Source organism: Antedon mediterranea, chromosome 6 (genome assembly GCF_964355755.1).
Source record: "Antedon mediterranea chromosome 6, ecAntMedi1.1, whole genome shotgun sequence".
Taxonomy (NCBI): Eukaryota; Metazoa; Echinodermata; class Crinoidea; order Comatulida; family Antedonidae; genus Antedon; species Antedon mediterranea.
Genome location: NC_092675.1, coordinates 20,741,673 through 20,766,625, shown reverse-complemented (window position 1 = coordinate 20,766,625; position 24,953 = coordinate 20,741,673). Strand labels below are relative to the sequence as shown.

At 33.9% G+C, this 24,953-nt stretch overlaps 1 protein-coding gene across 1 annotated transcript; it reads right to left on the bottom strand.

The window, feature by feature from the left end:
* Nucleotides 1–820: 820 nt before the first annotated feature.
* Nucleotides 821–24,669, bottom strand: LOC140052685 (transportin-1-like). The gene is made up of 22 exons (XM_072098368.1): nucleotides 24,559–24,669; nucleotides 23,468–23,543; nucleotides 22,736–22,992; nucleotides 22,093–22,226; nucleotides 21,605–21,686; nucleotides 20,704–20,826; nucleotides 20,025–20,143; nucleotides 15,806–15,974; nucleotides 15,231–15,291; nucleotides 14,591–14,743; nucleotides 13,782–13,954; nucleotides 12,664–12,888; nucleotides 12,064–12,258; nucleotides 11,012–11,170; nucleotides 10,459–10,546; nucleotides 9,520–9,618; nucleotides 9,171–9,266; nucleotides 8,687–8,762; nucleotides 8,217–8,316; nucleotides 6,448–6,522; nucleotides 5,614–5,743; nucleotides 821–5,286 (listed from the first exon to the last, which is right to left on the bottom strand). Exons 1-21 carry the CDS (start codon nucleotides 24,667–24,669, stop codon nucleotides 5,636–5,638), a joined length of 2,679 nt encoding a protein of 892 aa, XP_071954469.1. The 3' UTR covers nucleotides 821–5,286; nucleotides 5,614–5,635.
* Nucleotides 24,670–24,953: the final 284 nt, after the last annotated feature.

Sequence of the window (24,953 nt, the reverse complement as noted above, 5' to 3'; positions counted from 1 at the left end):
AAAATTTTAACCTTTGTCTGTAAACGAGCTCAAATATTATGAGTATGGAACGCCATGTGTGACAAAATAATTATCTTTCGCCATCTAGAACCTGGACTATATAAAGTGATAATTGAAAAAAAATGGGTAGCAAGACAAATATTCCCTTGACGACATATATAACTTACTTTATTGTCAGCTCCTTAAGGTAATGTCTACAGGTATTACTTTAATTAATAATTATTTTCCCTAGTTTGTTTGTTAACATCAGCAGCATAGACGCTTTGAAATTATCTGACATTACCAATATACCTTCTCTTACACACATACAGTTCGTATTTAACTTAATTCACAATAAAACCTAAATAAAATATCTTAAGTAAAAAATTGATTTAACAAAAATAAAAATTTCAGATTTTCAAATTTAAAGTACACTTAATAGATATTTTATTTTGCTTATTTCTATTGTTCAATGTTTACAAATCAGATATTCTGAAATATCAAATAGCATTTGGCATAATTCCACCATTTTGAAGGATGCATTGTGGACTGAAAGCATGTTTACAACATACATTGATGTCTGAATTTATTGAATTTATTCAACAGTCTTCTCAAAACTATGAGTTTGATCAGCCAGTTTAAATCACATGAATTGAATATGAACATTGCTATACAGTACTGTGTTACAGCAATGTTATGGGTTAGTCACTTATTAGTTACTTATGCTTGGTTCCCACTAGAACGTAACGCAAGGACGTAAACGCGACGCAAGCGTTTTAACCAATGACAAGCGAAGTTATAGACAGTTAGCAATCACAAGCGAATAAGCCATCGCTTGTGATTGGTCAATTCACTTGCGTTGCGTTACGTCCTTGTGTTGCGTCGCTAGTGGGAACCACGCTTAAGGAAACCTTTCTGTTTTGGCGAATATTATTGCGTTCACATCACAATGTATTGTTCTGAAGAAATGATGGAATTATGCACAAGGCCAATTCTAAATGACTACAAATTTGTTCATCTACACTTTGTCAATATCTTATCTAGCTTTTAATCATTTATCAAGTTATATACCTACTCCTATGCATTAATCAAGTCGTTTTGGTTATCGTTTTTGATATATACTTTGGAATGAACTACTTTAATAAGAGTTTCACATAATAAATTGCATCTGCACCACAATCTCAACAAATTAGTTATTGCAAACTAAACTAGCCAGCGTTCGATATGAAAGCAGCTTTAGTTGTTATTAGCACAATAAGTTAGATCCTTTAGGAACGCGATACAAATTTAAAGATTTTGATTTGACTTCTTGATCACATAACACAAAAGCTATCATCTCTGCATGCTTATGTACCAATCAGTGCTGTGATAGTTTCTGCACCTACCACAAAATCTTTATTAAGAAGAAATTTGATTTCAATTCCGAATTATTAAATAGTATAATATAGATTAGACATTTGCATACAAGGTTAAAATCCTGATTATCCAAATTGTATTTTATCATTTCCTATAAAGCAATGAATGCATTCTAAATTCTTAACTTTAAACAATCTCTCAAAAAGTTTTAGGCACCTAATATTTGAAAAGTGAAAGATTATTTTTAACACATTCTTACTGTTTGCATAATTACGTAACATTCAAATAAGTCAATTTACATAACAGAATATTTAAAACAACTATTTTGAAAACTGTTTACAGGTGTTACAACATTTCTATGTGGACTAAAAGAGCAACTACCATACTCAATAAATCCCTGTTCCGCAACATAATTAAGCCGCGACACAGATTCAACATTTATCAAAGTTTCATTAAATACAGAAAACTGTGATAAATGATACCCTTGTGTCTGATAAAGCAATCAATTATCTATAGTTTTCTACAGCATATTGGGTGACTAGATCATGAACAAAGTAATATCTCTCCATGATTTAAAACCATAATATTCACCCTAACATTCATAAATCATATGTTGCGGAACAGGGATAAAAATCAATAGAACTTATCGATACTTAACACAATATGATGGGCGTGTTAAGAGTAAACATCTTAAAAGCGAGATATTCATGGTATTATAGAAATTGAAATACAATAAACTCACTTAAAAACTTAGAAATCTAGCTTCCTGGCTCCAAAAATTAATTCTTAATATACCTTATCTAAAAGTCCTCTTAATGAAAGTGTGCAAGAGTTTGTAATACCTTCTACTGTAACTTAATTATGATTTTATAGTCATAATAAATACATCTTATTGCTTAAATAAATCTTTTGATCCAGCAAAATTAATTAAACTTAAGTTTCTAAATACGATGCATTACAATTATCATTGCATTATTCAGTCAGCACTTTTTTTTATGCAAGAACATACAGTTTTGAAACATGCATTGCAGTTTGCCATCTGTGAATAAGTTAATGTTACGCACTATAGTAACATTGATAACCTATAAAAAGTGGTATTATTGCAATTATTGCAACTATTATACTATGTATTACTTTTAATTTGATTATTTGAGTAGGTACCTAGACTGTAATACTGTACATCAATCTATAACTTTATAAAATGCATATTGTCACCCAAGAATGTCACATGTACTACTGTATTAACAGAATGACACTCATCAAAATGTTACATTAACTAACAGAATGTCACTTAACAAACATCAGAATGTTACATAAAGTAACAGAATGTCACTTATAAACATCAGAATGTTACATTAGTAACAGAATGTCACTTAATAAACATCAGAATGTTACATAAAGTAACAGAATGTCACTTATAAACATCAGAATGTTACATTAGTAACAGAATGTAACTTATAAACATCAGAATGTTACATTAGTAACAGAATGTCACTTAATAAACATCAAAATGTTACATTAGTAACAGAGTGTCACTTAATAAACATCAGAATGTTACATTAAGTAACAGAATGTCACTTAATAAACATCAGAATGGTACATAAAGTAACAGAATGTAACTTATAAACATCAGAATGTTACATTAGTAACAGAATGTCACTTAATAAACATCAGAATGTTACATTAAGTAACAGAATGTCACTTAATAAACATCAGAATGTTGTATTAAGCAGAATGTGACATATGTAACAAAATGTCACTTATAAACATCGGAATGTTACATTAAGTATCAGAATGTCACATGTGATGTATAACAGAATGTCATTTATAAGCATCAAAATGTTAATTAATGATCAGAATATTACTTTTTATATACATCATAAGTAAACACAAAACTGGATACAGTAATGTTTTCAGTTCATACATTTTAAGAAAGTTAAGATTAGAGTGAATTCCGGTTTTATTTGCCTGTTAATTTAATGACAGCAAGTACTGTGTATAATGTTATGCATTGTGTAGGTTAGGTGATAATTACAGATAATATAAACACCAACAAAATGTAATCATACAGTATATGTAAAATAAGTTACAATCATTAAGGATCTGTGACTACAGTATAGAAAAACTTTTATAAGGCATAACAATTTAGATTAAATCTTAATTATCTCTACACTCATTGAATGTATAATTTAACAGGTAGTCTTCACATTAAAGAGCCAATTGACAAAGTGTGAAATTGATATGAATTATGATAAATAATTTAGTAAAATATATAAAATCACATTTGCGTTATTTTATTTTGTTAATCCTTAGCACTTAAATTGTAAGTTAACCATGAAGTTGATTTTAAGTCATCTGCTAGGGATATTCCTAACGTACATTCATGACTAAATTTCCTGTGTTTTATAAATGTACAGAATTCTGTGCTTTAAATTCAAGGATCAAATTATCAGTCAATCTGAAAAGTTTGTTTTAAATATTTCTGTCATTGAATTTCATTTAATATGGACTAACCAATTACACGACACAACACACAAAAATAAAAAGACGTAAATTTACAAAACAATCAGCATTGCGAGGGCTCCTCATTGCTTTTGTAACAAACGCAGCCACAAAAGGGTAAACCTTTGCCATTGCGATTGCTTTGTAGACATATGCCCCTTTCATATAACCTAGCAAAACTCAACAGATACCAGGACAGATAGTGTTTGCCCCAGGGTGTTTAAACTCCAGGCAATGCGAAAAGGGGTATTAGCGTAGTTGCGTTGTGCAAGTAAAAAGTCCTAATGACAATCAAAATGTAAGTTTTTTGTTTTACAATTACAATTTATGCTAAATAATAGAAAATTTTGATGACAAAACAAACTCCTTATGACAGCAACTTAATTTCAATGAAATAAATTGTATGACTACATATACAGTACAGTATTTAAGTGTGGATAGTTAAAATGCTGTATGAAAACATTTTCTTTGTGTAATGAATTATTATATAACATAGTGTAATGATTGTAGATTGAGTAATTGATTGATGTAGGTTATCAATAGAGACCTTATAATAAAGCTACACAGCACCTAAGATACGGCACAGCCCAATAGATTGTAACAGTCATCAGCTCATCGTGACAACCTCAATCATAAAGCCTGTCATGAGATGTTTAACATGCACTAATGCTTTTAATCTTTGGTGCCACGCAGTAAAAAGAAAAGACATCATAAAATAAAGGTGACACACATTTGCATACACTGACTTGACAATTACTAAGACATATTCTTGTTCTATCAAAATCTATTTCAACGTTAATGCTTTTCCTACTTAGTTTCTTGAAATTACAATTTATTTAACTTACTATATAGGCAAATATTTTTTTAGAAATGTTCAAGTTAATAAAAATGATGTTATAGCTTAAGATACAATATCAATGTTTTTCGTTTGCTGCAAAAGCAGACATATGCACCATACAAGTTATATGGTGTACCTAAAATACACTTAAACCTCTTACATTTTTGTAGTCGTCTTAAATTCGTTTACATTTTGTGACCCTTAAGTTGCTATAACAACAACGTCCATTGCCTTAAACATTAACCCTAGTTTTTATATCCTATCAACTTCTAGGTAACCTCCCTCTTGCAGCTTAGATACCTAACCTAAAGATGTTTATCAGACTATCATTGTATAACAAGTCTTTGATGACATCCAACCGCCCCTACTTTGCTGATGGTTCTAACACCACCGTCCCACCCCAAGCCCCAGATGGGCTTATCCTAGTTTCACTTAAATGATGTAATGCCCCTTAAGTATCTTAAAACTTACCAGCTATTCATGCACTTAACTAGGCAGGGGTGCAGGTATTGGTATAAGTTTATCCTTGGAAGCAATATGATGGTAAATATGAACTTCCTTATCCCTGCTCAGCCCTGGTGGGGCATCTTCTTCTTTCGTCAGTATTCTCTCTGAAAAAACATTTGTTTTTTATTTATGGCATTTATTGACATAAAACTCTCAATTGTATCTAATCAAACCAGCAATACACATCACCCACACAGTGATCTGTCACCGAAAATCAAACAAACCACATATTCGCTTAGTGGAAAACAAGCCTAAATATCTACACTATCAAACTTTGTGACATAAAATGTGATGTGCCCATATAAGAACATGATGACACATCGCTACTATATTTAAGTATATCACTACCATATTTGGGCACATCAAACTAGTTTGATAGTGTATAGGGAGCTTTAGACCTAGATTTCCATCCAAATCAACATTTTACTTACTCAAATCATACTTTCTTTACTGCTAAACACTATATTGTGATTTTAGACGTTCCCGAAGTGGCGCAGGGAACTGGTCCGAAAAGCGTCTCCAATTTTCCTCACCTACTTCGTTTTTGAAACCCTGCAAGATCTATTACACACCAAACAAATTTAAATTAGCAAGAATGCATTTATCTGGTACATAGGCTACAAAATATCTGTATATATATGTATTATATAGAAACACTATTACAATAATTGGTGATGTGCTTTCTGAAAATTAGCATAATTTTACCACTTTTGATGTACATATTTCTACCTGTAATACAATACTAGTAGTAGATTACACATTGTGATGCTGAATGAAGATTTGCATGAGAAAAGAAACTACTTTGATGTTGAATAATAATTTGTACTACTTATATAAAAAAAGCGAGTTAAGTGTGTAAAGACATCAGTTGATGCCATTGGTATGAACCACACAATTGAAAGCTTTCTTTTTTAACAAGTGAAATTTACAAACCATATACCAAGAGCGACATAAAGGCGTAAAGGATAAGAGGCATGGGTTCAAGACCAGTCTGTATGACATAGCTTATATCCTTAGGCAAAATGCTTTACTCCATTGTATCATCTTTCGGATGGGACGTAAAGCGTGTACACACAATTTACATGTGCACAATTCGATAAAGTACACTATTTAAAAGAGAAGGCATCATCTCCGGACGTGTTCATCATGGTAGGCACTGCACTGCACTGCAGGTCAATAGAGGGCATAATCATTTCTTCAACCGAGGAAGGATAGTAGTAATCACACTATCATATGCACTATACAAACATATGTTTTTTTCTCACCTTGAAAAACATTTCTTTTAGATCTTCTTTTGGATTAACCCATGAGGCAACTGCGTCACAGAAAAATATGAAATCCTAAAAAATAAAAAAACATACAATACCATTAATTATTTAATATATAAATATTAGAAAAGATATATTAGGAATTATTCAGGTCAAAAAAAGATTTATCCAGCAATTTTATCATTGCGAGTTGACCTGATTTCACCTTGAACAACCCAATTCTGTTTTTACTGTACCTGGTACAAATTGCTGTATAAGGAAGTGTTTATTTGTGGCAACAATACAATGCACTGTAGTATAACAAAGTGCAATAAGTAGCCTGTACTATTGTCTTCACACAACATTTCCCACCATAAATTTTTAGTACAGTAAATAAATCGAAAGGCCAAATTTAAATGTTTTATAACCATAACTATATACACACAACAGGCAAAGAACATTAATTCTAAACAGCCCGGTGATATACTGAAAATTTATTAATTAATTATTATAGTAATATATAGAAAGTAGGATATTGTCCATTGCTAAATTGCTAACTGTTTGTTACATATTGTATATTAATTCATATAACACCTAAATAAATTCCTGTGATTTGATTTAACGATTGTGGGTCACATGGCGTGCAATAGTACGCACTATCGTTTAATAGTACTTTTTTCGTGTATGAAAAAAAAAATCTGTTCGCCTAGGATTGTTTGATCGTTTGTTGACATAATTAACACTAACAGTAGGTGCATTTATAAAATCCATATAAATTATAAATAATATTTACTATAATTATTAAAAACCAAATGTTACTGCTTTAATCAATGTAAATCGAATGTAGGTCTTGGCTAGGCCTACCTTTTATTTGATTCAAATGACAGGAATCGATTTAGATGTTATATAAAACAAATAATGAATGTTTTATATTTATAAACTCTGCTGTCGCCTCGTTGATATATAACCTTTCATCATTCACTTCATGTCATTATTTGTACTATTACACTCATAATCATTCATTATTTGTATAATATTGGGTGTTTTTATCATGTTTTCTTAGCTCACTAGGATGCACAGAACAATCATATAACGCCTTGCAATGTTTACAGTACTTGTATTACATAAATAACATCAACTACATAAAAATAAACTACCACAAATGATGATGATTTACAAACAAGTTTTTGATTTTTTTGATTTTTTTTTGAAAATTGCTCAGGTTATAATTGTTAATGGTAATATTACACCTATATAACAAAACACATTTCCTGAATGTGCTAGCGCACTTGTAGCAAGGGTCAAGGCTGGCCTTAAGCCAAGCAATTGCACACAACTGTACCCAACTTCCTGGTCGCTATTTACAAAGAAACAAGGCACACTCAAACATAACAGGTACATATTTATCCAAGCGAGATTAGCCAAGCTTTTCGGGCAGAAAATGGTGTGATCAAAAGCCACATTATTTACAGTGCTTTCGTACAGTGTACATAGTTTTCTATTTTTAGACATATAGTTTAATATTTTAAGGCATTAATACTAAATGGATTATATGTCTTTTGTCTATTAAATTATCTTGACTAAATAAATGTAATCTACTGTACATGGTTCATTATTCTGACACTATGCTTATTATCTGAATCCTTTTGTCTCTGAAAAATTCTTAACTAAATATATGTTTAATAATACAGTTTAAATAAGAAAATCCTAATTGCCCATTAACTTTTGCTTACTATAGTTAAATCTACCAATAGCTGATAGATATTAAAAGTAAGAACACAACTAACCTGAACAACTCCATTTGGATTAATACTAATCATAGCACAGATACCACGGAATGCTGAATCTTTCTCCTCATTGTCTCGAATATTACGTAATGACGTACACCTGAACATAAACAAAAACATTTTACAGGAATATTTGTCCAAATAAAATGCTTGATTGTTCTATTCAATGAGGCAAAATCTAGTTAAATAACTCATGAAAATATTATCCTTATGTAATATCAAAATTACTTATTTGTTTTATCAATTTTGTCCATAGATTAGAGCAGTTATCAACAGAATAAAGTTTGGATTTTAGTCACGCATTATTAAAAAGTCTAATGAATAAAATTCTTTTACAAAAAGCTTAATGGACAATAGTACCTTAACCCTTGAAAATGAGAAAAATTTAAGATTAATAATGCATGTGATATGAAATCAACCAATACAATGGCAAGGATACACTTAGGTATTATAAAAGAAAACTCACTCACCATTGGCGTATAAAGTGTGGTAACATCGGCGCTACATCTTCTGGACAAACAAATCCCAAACGACCAATAGTGATAGCTGTTAGAAAAAAACATGATTATTCTGTGAGAATATATAGACTTTTTTAGAGGGTGATCATGCATATCGTCGGCGACGCCCCAATGTGACACTAATGTGGCTATAGACACTATGCGCGCAAAATGGATTTTGACATTAATGTTGAGCCTTATTACATACTAGTTAATTAATTAACAAGATTACAATAAAATTACACCTTTTAATAGCTGAATTGTCTAGCTTTACAGCCGTCTAAATAAAACATATAAATGACAATTTCTTAAAGCTAAAATTATGTGTTTTGTAAAGCCCTCTACTAAACCGTGTTTTTTTGCAAAACGCATTAATATATCAAATGACTCTTATGACGGTTAGTCTCTCTTCATGTCGCTGACGACATGTGCACATATTATAGTAGACTTTACTAACCTGTATTTTCGAGTAATGTTTTTGGCGTGTTCGGCCTGTTGATAATCTCAATCAACTGATTTAATACCAAGGGGATATATTCAGCCATTGAACTACCTACAAAAGGTTTTAAAAAAATTTAAAACAAAGTATTTGAGCTCCGTGGCTAGATATCTGGTTGATTCTGCCATTAGTCTTAAAATATATTTCAAATTAAATTTTAAAAAAACTTTTAATGTTCTTTTTGACAAATATCAAAATACTGGCACAACTATGAATTATTTAAATAGATTTTTAAGTTTAACACACAATTTAGTTTTAATTTTTTTAATTTTTTTTTATTTAAACAAATTAGTTAAAAATGATTTACCCATTTGAATAGATATCTCTCCTATTGCCCAAGTAGCGTTGTTGCACACAGATATAAACTCCGGGTTTAAGTTCTGCCCAAGAATTGGCAGAAAATCAGCTATAAACAAATAATTATATTCATGAAATATTAAAATTGAATATGCATGTTTGTTTGTGTGTGTATGTCTAAAGCTGTTGATGGCCGTCCGTTCTTATGCATCTAGAGACGATTTGATAGAAACCCATGATAGAAACGCACTTCAAATGATGCTACGTCTCATCTCACCATGTTAACATGTCATAGTTAGCAGTATAACTGAGAAGAATCGTGTAGGTATGTTCTTTTCATGGTTACGAAATTATGGTAATCCTTTTACAAGTGCTATCACATTTGGCGTTACAACTCTGTTGATCCTCGTAACTTTAACGATCGACAATAAAAAATGTCCGGAAATCATGATATTCTATCCCTCAAACAGGATGACGTTATCAAAGCCTGTACTAACTGGATTAAACATTTAAAAATTATTTTTGTTGTTTTTGTATTATTTTTTACTTAGATTATCAGTTATGTATATTTTTAACAAAAATGATATATGCATCTAATACTTTGTAATTGTTATCACTTGGTAAAATAACCCATTGCAAATTTGTAGAAAACACAAATATATGGACTGTCTATAAAAGGTTGAAGACATATTGTGTTTGTTTTGAAATTCATTTCCGAAACCTGTCTTTTCTTTACAATCTTTTATTCTTGTAAACTCTAAAAGTGTGGAACTAATCATGGTTTTCAAACAATAGAACTATTGTTGTGTGTTGTGACCAGTGCCCCAGTCATGAACTTACAATGATTACAAACACTGCTGTTGAGGAAACAACTATAAAAAAAAAAATACATTTTCTTGGCACAATCCATGTAAATTGCTAATTAAATGTGAACTTGAATTGAACTTACGAATACATGGTTTAACATGTTGGAAACAGGCTTTGGTAAGATCACCTAGCAATGCAAATGAACTCTGTCTAACCTCTGGCATTGTATCCTACAAAATAAATTAAAAAGCTCTAATTTTTGTCTTGCAAAATAATATATTGTTGACATTTTAAATTTCTTAGTGTATTGTACATATTGTAATCTTTTTCTACTGCACAATGTTTTGGATTTGATCAACTAGCGCCCATGTTCCCGACTTACTTTTAATAGATAGAATATTTGAAAAGGGCTTATCTTTCACAAATCATTGGTTATAAAATGAACAATTCCTAACTAATAACTTTTATTGGTTACAATAAGTTTTGACATATTCACAATAGCAGATTAAATGTCAATTTAAAAAATATGTAATATGTCAAATACAGTAGAATTCCTCCTTTTCAGGAGAGAGCTCTATTAGGGATGAATGAAAGGCAATGAAAGGCAATGCTTAACACTATGGCCAACATATAATAATGTATTGTGAAGGTGTTCTCTCTCTATTATAGTAATTACTCTAGGTAAAATGACTCACCTGCATGCACTGGTATAGCAAGCTCATTATGTTACTACGTGCCACTAAGCCTTCAATATAACTCTCTAAACCTTCTGCTAAGCCACTAAGCAAGTCCAAGGCAACTATCATGAAGTCCTTATCTGGAGGCTCAACTTGGTCAGGATTTTGGTTTGAAGCCTTAAAACAAGAAATAATATTTACTTTATAATAAATGTCACTGAAGCCACTTTCACTATTACTATACTATTACCATGCTGGTATGGTTTTCACAATGGGTCATGCAGGCATCATGGCCAGATACCCCTTCTCACTGAAAGTCAATATATACTGGATTTTGCAGCGTTTGTGACAAAGGAGGATATGTAATAAAACGCCCTCTACTTCCTACGCTCACGTCAAATTTGTTTTCGGAAAAAAAAAAAAAAATTGCTAAAGTTCGCAGATTTTTTTCCTCAAAATTGTAAATTCTTTAGAAAATTTTAAAAAACATGAAAATGGCTAAATTTGTCGTTAGTTACATCAAATAAATGTGTAGGTTGTTGTCTTGTATTGTTTTTATCTTTTATTCATTTCAAATTTGTGATTAAAATACAAATAAAACATGACCACATACAAAAATGTTAGGCCTAATCAGCATCTATACATATGCAGTTTGTCTGTTTGTTCGTAATTACAATTACTGCACATGATAAATTGCACAAAATAAATTCTCTTTAGTTGGGCATGTGTACATTTACAGATAGCATGATTTCCAACTACTCGCCTGTACAATAAATATGCCTATGAACAGAAATCTTGTTTTAATTGACTCGAGTGACGTGAAAAAAACATTGTTGATAGGCAAGTAACGCAATTGCTATCGCTTAGGATGGCAACGGCGGGGAAGTCGTTGTGATTTACATAAAACTTAATTTGAAGCCTAGGCGGACGGAATTTTGAGTTTTTGTTGAGTGTTGTTTGTTTTTTCCGTAAATTGACAACTCCAATCGCCATTTGTGGAAACGCGAATAGTTAGCGTGAGCATAGACTTCTTGTCCTCCAACCAAATTCCTAATTATGCCACAGCCTACCTGTATTTGTGCGAGTGTTGATTCAGTTAATGATACACATCTCTGATAAACTGGTTCGCTGTATGGCAAGAATCCAGATTGCAGAGCTGTAGCAACAGATGACAAGCACTCTAGCAGGGGAAATAAATCCTTATCCTCATCTCGTAAAGTGTTCCATTTCTCAATAAGAGGTGGCATCAGCATATTAATATATTCCTAACAAATTAAAAAAAGAATTAAATTGTATATACAAAATACAAATCATATATACTCTTTAGTAGGCAAATACAGTAAAACCATTATTAATGGTGTCTTAAATAATGGTTGGCCACATTTTTCCTTAAATTTTTCGTTTTTAAGGGAAATTGTCCCATTAATGTGGGTTTTCTAAAGGACTGAAGAGGAGGTCCTAATGTATGTTTGTCTGTTATAATCACATTATTTAGGCTTGCAAAGGATTGCAGATTCAAGGTCAATTTCATCACTATTTCAGAACAGATAGGATTTGAACCCAGGATCCTAGTAGCCAAGAATCTTAACCATCAAACTACGACACCACTTTATTCGAAACCAAAAAAAGTCAGCTAAAGAAAGTGGACTGTATATGACAAACTAATCTACCTCCTTGTTTAGATGATGTCCGACGGAATCAGCAAGAGTACCAATTGCATCATAAAGTATAAGAAGGTTCTTGTGTTGATATTTACTGAATGCATACACTAGTGTTTGTAGTATAATTTCCAGATACGGTACGAGTTCTGTGCAAGCCTCCTCTTCCAGTGTGGCAAATGCACTACAAGCTGCTTCCTGTACTCTTTTGTTTGAGTCGAGTATTCTTTGTAAAAGCTATAAAATACAAAATATCATTTATTAATGGCATATTTGACTGGGATGCTTTGAGCAGACAATCAGATCTAGATCCTAAACCTCCTCCTAGATCACTGTAGTGTAAGGTGTTTAGACAATTTTGCTAATACAAAAACATACAACTATACCGATACATAGCAAGCAGGTAACATACCTCTATCCTATTGACCCAATACATAGCAAGCAGGTAACATACCTCTACCCTATTGACCCAATACATAGCAAGCAGGTAACATACCTCTACCCTATTGACCCAATACCTAGCAAGCAGGTAACATACCTCTACCCTATTGACCCAATACATAGTAAGCAGGTAACATACCTCTACCCTATTGACCCAATACATAGTAAGCAGGTAACATACCTCTACCCTATTGACCCAATACATAGTAAGCAGGTAACATACCTCTACCCTATTGACCCAATACATAGTAAGCAGGTAACATACCTCTACCCTATTGACCCAATACATAGTAAGCAGGTAACATACCTCTACCCTATTGACCCAATACATAGTAAGCAGGTAACATACCTCTACCCTATTGACCCAATACATAGTAAGCTGGTAACATACCTCTACCCTATTGACCCAATACATAGTAAGCAGGTAACATACCTCTACCCTATTGACCCAATACATAGTAAGCAGGTAACATACCTCTATGAAGGTAGACAACGAAAATACTGTATACCATAGTTTCAGGTTATTACCCCCACCCTTTTAAACCCTGACACTATTGTAGTATCTAAGTACACAGAGTAGAGTAGGAGAGATATGCTTCTATAAGCTTTAGAACTAATCTACACCTTCAAGCAACAACACAAAATGTCCCAACAAAATATAAGATACATAACAATAAATTAGTACTTACCACATTCATTAATGGTTTAAGATAAGTTTCATGTGGTTGACTGACAATCCAGTGTGAATAACGACTCAATGTCCAACATGTTATGGATCGAACCAATGCCTTTTTCTCTGACAGACACTGAATTAGGTACTTAGTCAATTCAGGTAAGTGTGGTACCATAGCATTTCCACATCCTGTTATAATATTAATAGATTACAAAATTACGAATAAAAATAATCGATACACACATTTTCATGTATCACGTGAGTACAATAAAAGCATTGTGGGGTTTACCAAAATCTAGAAACATTTTTTAGATTTGGGTGAAAGTCCTAGGAGGATGATGGGTCATTTTTATCTCACAATTGACCTGAGGCCCCTGGTTTAAGTGGCCCTTCAACATTGGAGGCCTCAGGAGTTTTTAGCCTTTTTAAGCTTGGTTCCCACTAGAACGTAACGCAAGGACGTAAACGCAACGCAAGCGTTTTAACCAATGACAAGCAAAGTTATAGACAGTTAGCAATCACAAGCGAATAAGCCATCGCTTGTGATTGGTCAATTCACTTGCGTTGCGTTACATCCTTGTGTTGCGTCGCTAGTGGGAACCACGCTTTAGACAAATTTTAATGCCTGTTTTTTCCTATGGGCACTGCTCAGGCGCTCCCCATAATCTCCCCATGGGTTTTAGCCAGTGAGTGCCCATAGCTTACGTCACTGTCTGGATGATATTACATAATAGCATAAATATATAAAGTAATTTATATAGACATTGTGCATAAAGCTGGTCCTACCCAGTATTGTAAACAGACACACATGCACGCTGATATTACCTTCAGCTATTGCACCCAATACAAGGATACCAGATTCCTTGACCTCCCAGTCTGCATGGGCTAATGTTTCATTTAATATAGGCAAGAGGATTGGCATTAAATCATCTCGAAATACATTTGCAAGAACATCTAATGCAGCTGCCGAACATTTACCTAAAAAATAAATAACATTATTTAAGTCAGGCTTTAGTTGAGGTATTCGAAAGGTAAAAATTGAATACATTTCATACGTCAGACTTTAGGTGAATTAATTCCCAGGCAATAAATAAAACTCCTATTTTAAGTCTGGCTTTAGTTGGGTATTTGAAAGGTAAATATCACGCAAGTCAGACTTTAGGTAAAGTAATTCCCAGGCAAAAAATGTCATGGTCTACTAAACACGGATATAAAAAACTAGATACTCAAAAGAAAAGAAACTTGTAAACTACAATTTCTATTATCATTATGACTCGCTAAACAGGATTTATTTTTCTATTGAACAATACCTACTTACTACCATTGTAAATAAAACATGTTTACATACTTATTACATACATTTGTATACATATTACTGTATAAATATAAATTCTTTAGTACTCCAAAAAAGAATTGATCATGATATTTAGATAAGGTTCTACCAAAACACAAAGTTTTTACTCACGTAGATTCCAATCAGACAAGGCATCATCATCGTCCATTCCGTAATCAGAATCCGAATCATTCTATTGATTAAAAGAAAATAACAAGTTTAAATTGTATAGAATATAATTAATCATAGTTTGTCCTTTTTATTTAAACAGATTAAGTTACTTCTCTGATTTTATCACAGGGACCCATGTCACTTTAAATTCATAATTTAGCATCAACAAATATTAAAATAGTAAACAATCTACCTACATTATATTTAGGTTTCTTTTGAAAGAAGACAACATTAATTATAAATAAATCGTTTTATATATTTCAATTTAAAGGTAAATGGGCCAGAGGCTTCTATACATATATGCATATAAGGAAACAAATGTAGGTCACATTGAATTGAATAACAATTTGCTTTAAAGAATTTTCATTTCATTTCATTTCATTTATTTCGTCTCACATAATTATAACAAAAAAATAACAAACAGTAGTAGTGTTTTTAAATAAATAATTATAAAAATCATACAAATATTTTAGTAAGTTGCAATAATTTGTATTGACTGAAGTAAAATGAAAACAATAAAACGCAGAATAACTTACATCCTCATCATCATTAGTATGTTGCTGAGAATGGGTTTTTGATTTATGAAAGCGAGGTTTTATGTCTTGTTCACTATCGGGAATTGTTTCATCATCTTCTACATCTCCTTTCAGAAGGATGATATCAATCTCGGAATATTTCATTCCTTTCACAAGTACTGGAACCAGTCTAAGAAAAAACAAATAAATAAATAAATGTATAGAACTTTGCAACAAATGAGATCTTAATAGAACAATATATAACATCTATCTTGGCTAGAGCAATATGCAACATCTATCTTGGCTAGAGCAATATGCAACATCTATCTTGACTAGAGCAATATGCAACATCTATCTTGGCTAGAGCAATATGCAACATCTATCTTGACTAGAGCAATATGCAACATCTATCTTGACTAGAGCAATATGCAACATCTATCTTGGCTAGAGCAATATGCAACATCTATCTTGGCTAGAGCAATATGCAACATCTATCTTGACTAGAGCAATATGCAACATCTATCTTGGCTAGAGCAATATGCAACATCTATCTTGACTAGAGCAATATGCAACATCTATCTTGGCTAGAGCAATATGCAACATCTATCTTGGCTAGAGCAATATGCAACATCTATCTTGGCTAGAGCAATATGCAACATCTATCTTGGCTAGAGCAATATGCAACATCTATCTTGGCTAGAGCAATATGCAACATCTATCTTGGCTAGAGCAGTATGCAACATCTATCTTGGCTAGAGCAGTATGCAACATCTATCTTGGCTAGAGCAGTATGCAACATCTATCTTGGCTAGAGCAATATGCAACATCTATCTTGGCTAGAGCAGTATGCAACATCTATCTTGGCTAGAGCAATATGCAACATCTATCTTGGCTAGAGCAGTATGCAACATCTATCTTGGCTAGAGCAGTATGCAACATCTATCTTGGCTAGAGCAGTATGCAACATCTATCTTGGCTAGAGCAATATGCAACATCTTGGCTAGAGCAATATGCAACATCTATCTTGGCTAGAGCAGTATGCAACATCTATCTTGGCTAGAGCAATATGCAACATCTATCTTGGCTAGAGCAGTATGCAACATCTATCTTGGCTAGAGCAATATGCAACATCTATCTTGGCTAGAGCAATATGCAACATCTATCTTGGCTAGAGCAGTATGCAACATCTATCTTGGCTAGAGCAGTATGCAACATCTATCTTGGCTAGAGCAGTATGCAACATCTATCTTGGCTAGAGCAATATGCAACATCTATCTTGGCTAGAGCAATATGCAACATCTATCTTGGCTAGAGCAATATGCAACATCTATCTTGGCTAGAGCAGTATGCAACATCTATCTTGGCTAGAGCAGTATGCAACATCTATCTTGGCTAGAGCAGTATGCAACATCTATCTTGGCTAGAGCAGTATGCAACATCTATCTTGGCTAGAGCAATATGCAACATCTATCTTGGCTAGAGCAGTATGCAACATCTATCTTGGCTAGAGCAATATGCAACATCTATCTTGGCTAGAGCAGTATGCAACATCTATCTTGGCTAGAGCAGTATGCAACATCTATCTTGGCTAGAGCAATATGCAACATCTATCTTGGCTAGAGCAATATGCAACATCTATCTTGGCTAGAGCAATATGCAACATCTATCTTGGCTAGAGCAGTATGCAACATCTATCTTGGCTAGAGCAATATGCAACATCTATCTTGGCTAGAGCAGTATGCAACATCTATCTTGGCTAGAGCAGTATGCAACATCTATCTTGGCTAGAGCAGTATGCAACATCTATCTTGGCTAGAGCAATATGCAACATCTATCTTGGCTAGAGCAGTATGCAACATCTATCTTGGCTAGAGCAATATGCAACATCTATCTTGGCTAGAGCAGTATGCAACATCTATCTTGGCTAGAGCAGTATGCAACATCTATCTTGGCTAGAGCAGTATGCAACATCTATCTTGGCTAGAGCAATATGCAACATCTTGGCTAGAGCAATATGCAACATCTATCTTGGCTAGAGCAGTATGCAACATCTATCTTGGCTAGAGCAATATGCAACATCTATCTTGGCTAGAGCAGTATGCAACATCTATCTTGGCTAGAGCAATATGCAACATCTATCTTGGCTAGAGCAATATGCAACATCTATCTTGGCTAGAGCAGTATGCAACATCTATCTTGGCTAGAGCAGTATGCAACATCTATCTTGGCTAGAGCAGTATGCAACATCTATCTTGGCTAGAGCAATATGCAACATCTATCTTGGCTAGAGCAATATGCAACATCTATCTTGGCTAGAGCAGTATGCAACATCTATCTTGGCTAGAGCAGTATGCAACATCTATCTTGGCTAGAGCAGTATGCAACATCTATCTTGGCTAGAGCAGTATGCAACATCTATCTTGGCTAGAGCAGTATGCAACATCTATCTTGGCTAGAGCAATATGCAACATCTATCTTGGCTAGAGCAGTATGCAACATCTATCTTGGCTAGAGCAATATGCAACATCTATCTTGGCTAGAGCAGTATGCAACATCTATCTTGGCTAGAGCAGTATGCAACATCTATCTTGGCTAGAGCAATATGCAACATCTATCTTGGCTAGAGCAATATGCAACATCTATCTTGGCTAGAGCAATATGCAACATCTATCTTGGCTAGAGCAGTATGCAACATCTATCTTGGCTAGAGCAATATGCAACATCTATCTTGGCTAGAGCAGTATGCAACATCTATCTTGGCTAGAGCAATATGCAACATCTATCTTGGCTAGAGCAATATGCAACATCTATCTTGGCTAGAGCAGTATGCAACATCTATCTTGGCTAGAGCAGTATGCAACATCTATCTTGGCTAGAGCAGTATGCAACATCTATCTTGGCTAGAGCAATATGCAACATCTATCTTGGCTAGAGCAATATGCAACATCTATCTTGGCTAGAGCAATATGCAACATCTATCTTGGCTAGAGCAGTATGCAACATCTATCTTGGCTAGAGCAGTATGCAACATCTATCTTGGCTAGAGCAATATGCAACATCTATCTTGGCTAGAGCAATATGCAACATCTATCTTGGCTAGAGCAATATGCAACATCTATCTTGGCTAGAGCAGTATGCAACATCTATCTTGGCTAGAGCAGTATGCAACATCTATCTTGGCTAGAGCAATATGCAACATCTATCTTGGCTAGAGCAATATGCAACATCTATCTTGGCTAGAGCAATATGCAACATCTATCTTGGCTAGAGCAATATGCAACATCTATCTTGGCTAGAGCAGTATGCAACATCTATCTTGGCTAGAGCAATATGCAACATCTATCTTGGATAGAGCAGTATGCAACATCAATCTTGGCTAGAGCATTATGCAACATCTATCTTGGCTAGAGCAGTATGCAACATCTATCTTGGCTAGAGCAATATGCAACATCTATCTTGGCTAGAGCAGTATGCAACATCTATCTTGGCTAGAGCAGTATGCAACATCTATCTTGGCTAGAGCAGTATGCAACATCTATCTTGGCTAGAGCAATATGCAACATCTATCTTGGCTAGAGCAGTATGCAACATCTATCTTGGCTAGAGCAATATGCAACATCTATCTTGGCTAGAGCAGTATGCAACATCTATCTTGGCTAGAGCAGTATGCAACATCTATCTTGGCTAGAGCAGTATGCAACATCTATCTTGGCTAGAGCAGTATGCAACATCTATCTTGGCTAGAGCAATATGCAACATCTATCTTGGCTAGAGCAGTATGCAACATCTATCTTGGCTAGGGCAGTATGCAACATCTATCTTGGCTAGAGCAGTATGCAACATCTATCTTGGCTAGAGCAATATGCAACATCTATCTTGGCTAGAGCAGTATGCAACATCTATCTTGGCTAGAGCAGTATGCAACATCTATCTTGGCTAGAGCAGTATGCAACATCTATCTTGGCTAGAGCAATATGCAACATCTATCTTGGCTAGAGCAATATGCAACATCTATCTTGGCTAGAGCAATATGCAACATCTATCTTGGCTAGAGCAATATGCAACATCTATCTTGGCTAGAGCAATATGCAACATCTATCTTGGCTAGAGCAATATGCAACATCTATCTTGGCTAGAGCAATATGCAACATCTATCTTGGCTAGAGCAATATGCAACATCTATCTTACATTGTGAGTTAAGGACAGTTGATATCAAAGAAAAATTGAGCAATATAATTACCTCTGAAGGTGACCAGCCAGAACCTCTTTACAAACAGGTTGCTCTGCTAAAGTTAACCAAAACTCACAAGCTTCTAGTGCAACAGATTCATCGTTGTCTTGAGTTCGCATCAACAAATACTGTGAATTATATTTATTGATAAGTACAGTATATCTCAATACCTCTATTCTGGGGACACCACTATTCTGGGGACACCACTATTCAGGGGACACCACTATTCAGGGGACACCACTATTCAGGGGACACCACTAATCAGGGGACACCACTAATCAGGGGACACCACTAATCAGGGGACACCACTAATCAGGGGACACTTCTAATCAGGGGACACTTCTAATCAGGGGACACTTCTAATCAGGGGACACCACTAATCAGGGGACACTTCTAATCAGGGGACACCACTAATCAGGGGACACATATTACAGGAATATTATGTAAGGTAATATATGTTTTAACACTGCCGTCAACCTTATTAATGGGACACTGTTTGGTGACTAATAGGCTCCACTTGATCATGTTAAGATGATTAAGCTAAGCATGTTATTTGATTGTAAGGTTTACCTAAAATGACTGGCTTAATCATGATCAGTAAGCATGATCAATGGTGAATGTGAACCTACCTAATGAGTGTATTTTGCTTTTAGAGATTTACTAAATAATATCACTTGAAATATTATACCTCAATAATATTCTGCATATGTGGTATGAGCATGTCCAGTCGAACTTCAAGTAGCATGACCAATGCTCTGCATACATTCTTTCTGACTTCATTGTCATCATCATTTGCTAACTCAAACAAGTTCTAGGTAAAAATAAGAATATTAAATGAATTTCTGTTTCAATTTCATTTAAATACAGAAGTATAGCTTAAGATACGAGTGGCTGAGCGGTTAAGACAGTGGAACCGATCCATACCGGCCATAAAATTGGCAAAGGTTTAAGATTCTGGTGGTAAAATGAGTCTTCTCGGAATAAGGATTATAAACCATAGATGCAGTGTACACATCTAGCTCATTGGCACTTTAAAGAACCTATTACATCTTCCGAGAAGAATAGGGGGTTACCACAATGTACTAGTACACACCGCCACTCATCGTCTCGGCCCTCTGGGAGACCAGTCTTTGACTGAAGAGGTCACCCAGTGTAAAGAAATAATGATAAAAAAAATGAAAATACTGTTGTTCATCCGTGGTTTATTTATTATTATACTTCAATTTAAGCAATGGTAGTTGATTAGATGCCAGAAATTAGTAATCATAATAACATGCCATAAAACATTTAATTAAAATTTAACATTTAGAATGGAAAATAATTTAAATGAAAAATTGTTAAATGATGAAAATTAGATCAAATCGGATATCAATGGCTATTCAACAAGGAAATGGAGGGTTGAACAGACATGATTTCCTGGATGGGTAATAATGAACATTCGTGTGGTAAGTAGTACATAGAAGATGGATGATCGCGGGCTGAGGACACACCTATGTTCATCCCTTGCGACTGTAGGTTTATGCAGTATTCTAAAAATATGATGTTTGGATCCTGGCAACATTGACCATTACAAAATGGTGGCAACTTACTTTGATGAAGTCGTCAATATGCAGCATAAGAACTTGTGTCTTACTGATAATGAATTGGTTCACACAGGCTATAGCATGAGATCTGAAATATAATAAAAAATAATATTCAAAAAATGTATTGAAAAATATGACAAATTACCAAAACTTTATTTTATTATTTTATTTAGTTCACAACCAACAGCAAAGAAACCGCCACTAACAGGTCGAATCTAAACATAATAAAGTATAATAAATTCAAAAAAGCAACAATAACATAGATTGGAACATTAACGAGATTTAACAATTTCACCCTTAAATATATTTAAACTATCATAAATAAATCAATATCCAAAGTAACAAACACACTATTAAATGTGTTAAGTAACCGCTGAAAAATCACTTACTTGCTTTGAAAAAAACCTACAAAACGCATTTCATTTTTGTTTTAATTATTTAAAGAAATTTAATTTAAGCAGGATTTAGCCCTTTAACTGTGTCTGTATACCCACCTTATTTTCGGACTTGTATGCTTAAAGAATCTTAGAAATTTTGGAATGAGAATATTGAGTGGTCTGTTGAGGCTGTCGCAGTCTAGCACCTCAGCAGAGTCTTCACATATTTTCTGTAACGCACCAAATGCTCCCTATAAAAAAAAACACTAGTTTAAATTGACTATTTACTATTCATTCTATTGGATGAAAAAAGTTGTATTTAATGGTACTATTACATGGAAGCTGTTTGTAAATATTTTGGGCAAAGTAAGGCTACTAACTCAACAACCAAAATAGGAGTGATGCCTTTTCTAATGGTCCACATTGATTAAAGATATAAGCAGCAGACTTACTTTAGAACAGTAGGTGTATTATAAAACATATGTTTTGTTCGTCGAAAGCCTGACTGACTATTTAACTTGGCTCCCACTCACTAGGCTGACGGTTTCAAGTGCTCTTTCTACCCATTCAACTCATGAACATTGTATACTATCCCCTTAAGCTCTGTCTACACTATCAAACTTTATATCACAAAAAAAATGATATGCCCATATATGGACATGATGTCATATCACTCCCATATTTGGGAATACCACTACCACATTTGGGCTAGTTTGATAACTGTGTAGACAGAGCTTTATGCAGCATATCAAGAACTCACCTCACATGTGTTGTAGTCCTCTGAATCCAGAAGATGACAAAGTGCCGGCAGAAGTTCCTGCCAATTCTGTAGTTCTCCTTTTGTTGCAATAGTTGTGATCAGGATACCGATGGTGGCCCGAATTAACGGTGATGGATCTCCTACATTTTGCAAGCATTCTCTTTTGATAAATTCAGTTGTCTCCGCTGGGAAGTTGTGAAAATGCGCCCTCACATTGTTCTTAAGAATAAGCCCACTTAAAGATCTAGTAGGTTCATCTGTATACAAAACATTAAAATAGATTTACAATCAAAAAATTATTAATCTAACCTGGGATACAGACCTGTCCTCAATTCTAAGTAATGCAAAAATGATCCCTAAAGGTATATGCCATCTTGATTTATAAGTGAAATTGTTTTTATACAAAATCAATCTTATACATACATGCCAACATCTGAGGTTAAAAAACGGGAAGTGGTGGGTTTTGTTCAGGTCAACAGCACCCTCAACTTATTATTGAGACCAGTAGAGGTAAGGAGTGCAGTGCGTGACAAGTAGTATTGGGAAAAAATAAAAACATGACCGAAGATGGTCTTATAATATATTAAATAATAGTAATCCGGGGAAAATGTGGAAAACCGGGAGCACGATGTTAGGCCGGTAGAAGAGCCTAAAACTGTATGCATTATGGAAAAATCAAACTTAGTGCACCTGGTGCAACAACCACTTATGATGTACATGACTAAAGTTTACCTTCACTTTTCAGTTTAGTCAGCACAAATATCAAATAGTTGTTAAAATCAGGAAACTGATTTAGCGATTCCAATTTCTAAAACACATTAAGGAATTATATTTTTTTTAAATGCTTTATTTATCAAATTATAACTTTTCTTATTCAAACACATGTCATTTATATTCTTATGAGAAAATAGATTATAATTGTATGGCTTGATTTAATATTCTTCATCACAATTCAATAAATCATCAGGAGCTAGGCTGTTACAGTGAGTTTACCATTGTTGTGCAATATACAACATTTAATTTTTGTTTAAAAGATAAACCATGCAACTGTACTTTCAATCAAAGAGGGGAAAAATAATGCATAGGACCACCATCAGGTTTATTCAGAGTGGGTTCTGTTTTAGTTATCCAAGGTTTAGGTAAACCTGCGATTCTCACTGCCGTTTACACTTCATGCTTGTTGGTCACGGAGAAAATATTTTAAGCATAGGCTTATAAAATAATATAAAATAAAATTGTGTTTCATAGAATAATCGCTACAGAGTAAACCATAATAAATATTTGTTTGACAAACTAATTAATAATTGAATTTCCATTCTACCACCCACATATACATTTCTATGGTTAGGCCTAGTACTTTAGTAGGCACCGATATAACTAAATTTCCTAGCCTACCTAATAGTACTATAGCCTATAGGCCTAGGCTAGTATATAGTAATAATATTGTCAGTTATTGAAAATTGTCTTGACACTCTAACAGCACTCACTAATTTAATTCTCAAGAAATAATTTTATTATTTCTATCTAGGCTAGGCCTATCATGATCATAACTAAAAGATGTTCATTCGTACAACAATTCATGACGCATCGTTATTGTTGAAAATAACCTTGCTTCATGTTTAGGTCTATCGCCCAAATTCGAAACAATCCACTACGGATTATGCGGAAGAACAACGTGACCCCGTTGTGTTGACTGGCCTAGGCCTAGCTAGCTACTGTTAGCTCTCTCCAGGCTAGAGGGGCTGTGAAACAAGCACAATAAAAACACGTTTAAAATCGAGTACTGAGGTATTTGTTCAGTTTAAAATATAGTCAAAGGATACTTGTTGTACAGCTCGTTGCACCTCTGTTGTAGGACTCTGAGACTCTTTCAATAACTGTACAATTTGTTCAAGTCCGGCAGGTTCAGGTTGCCACGCCGTTACAGTCGCCATTTTGTGCTGATCCCTGGTGGTGGGTGGCGAAACGAAACACGAAATAGGTTTTTTCATTCGCTATCTTCTTTTCGTATGCGCCACACCATGCCACACGACTGTTTCCGATCAAATCCGAAAATATCCGAAAACTACTTTATACTTTTTTCGCGCTAAAATTGAAATATTCAATCCCTGGTAATTAATAATATTATAGGCCTACCAAGGCAACTTAATAATACGATAATGTTGTAAAAGGCTGTTGAGAAAATCATAATCATTATATAGAAGTTATTCTTAAAATA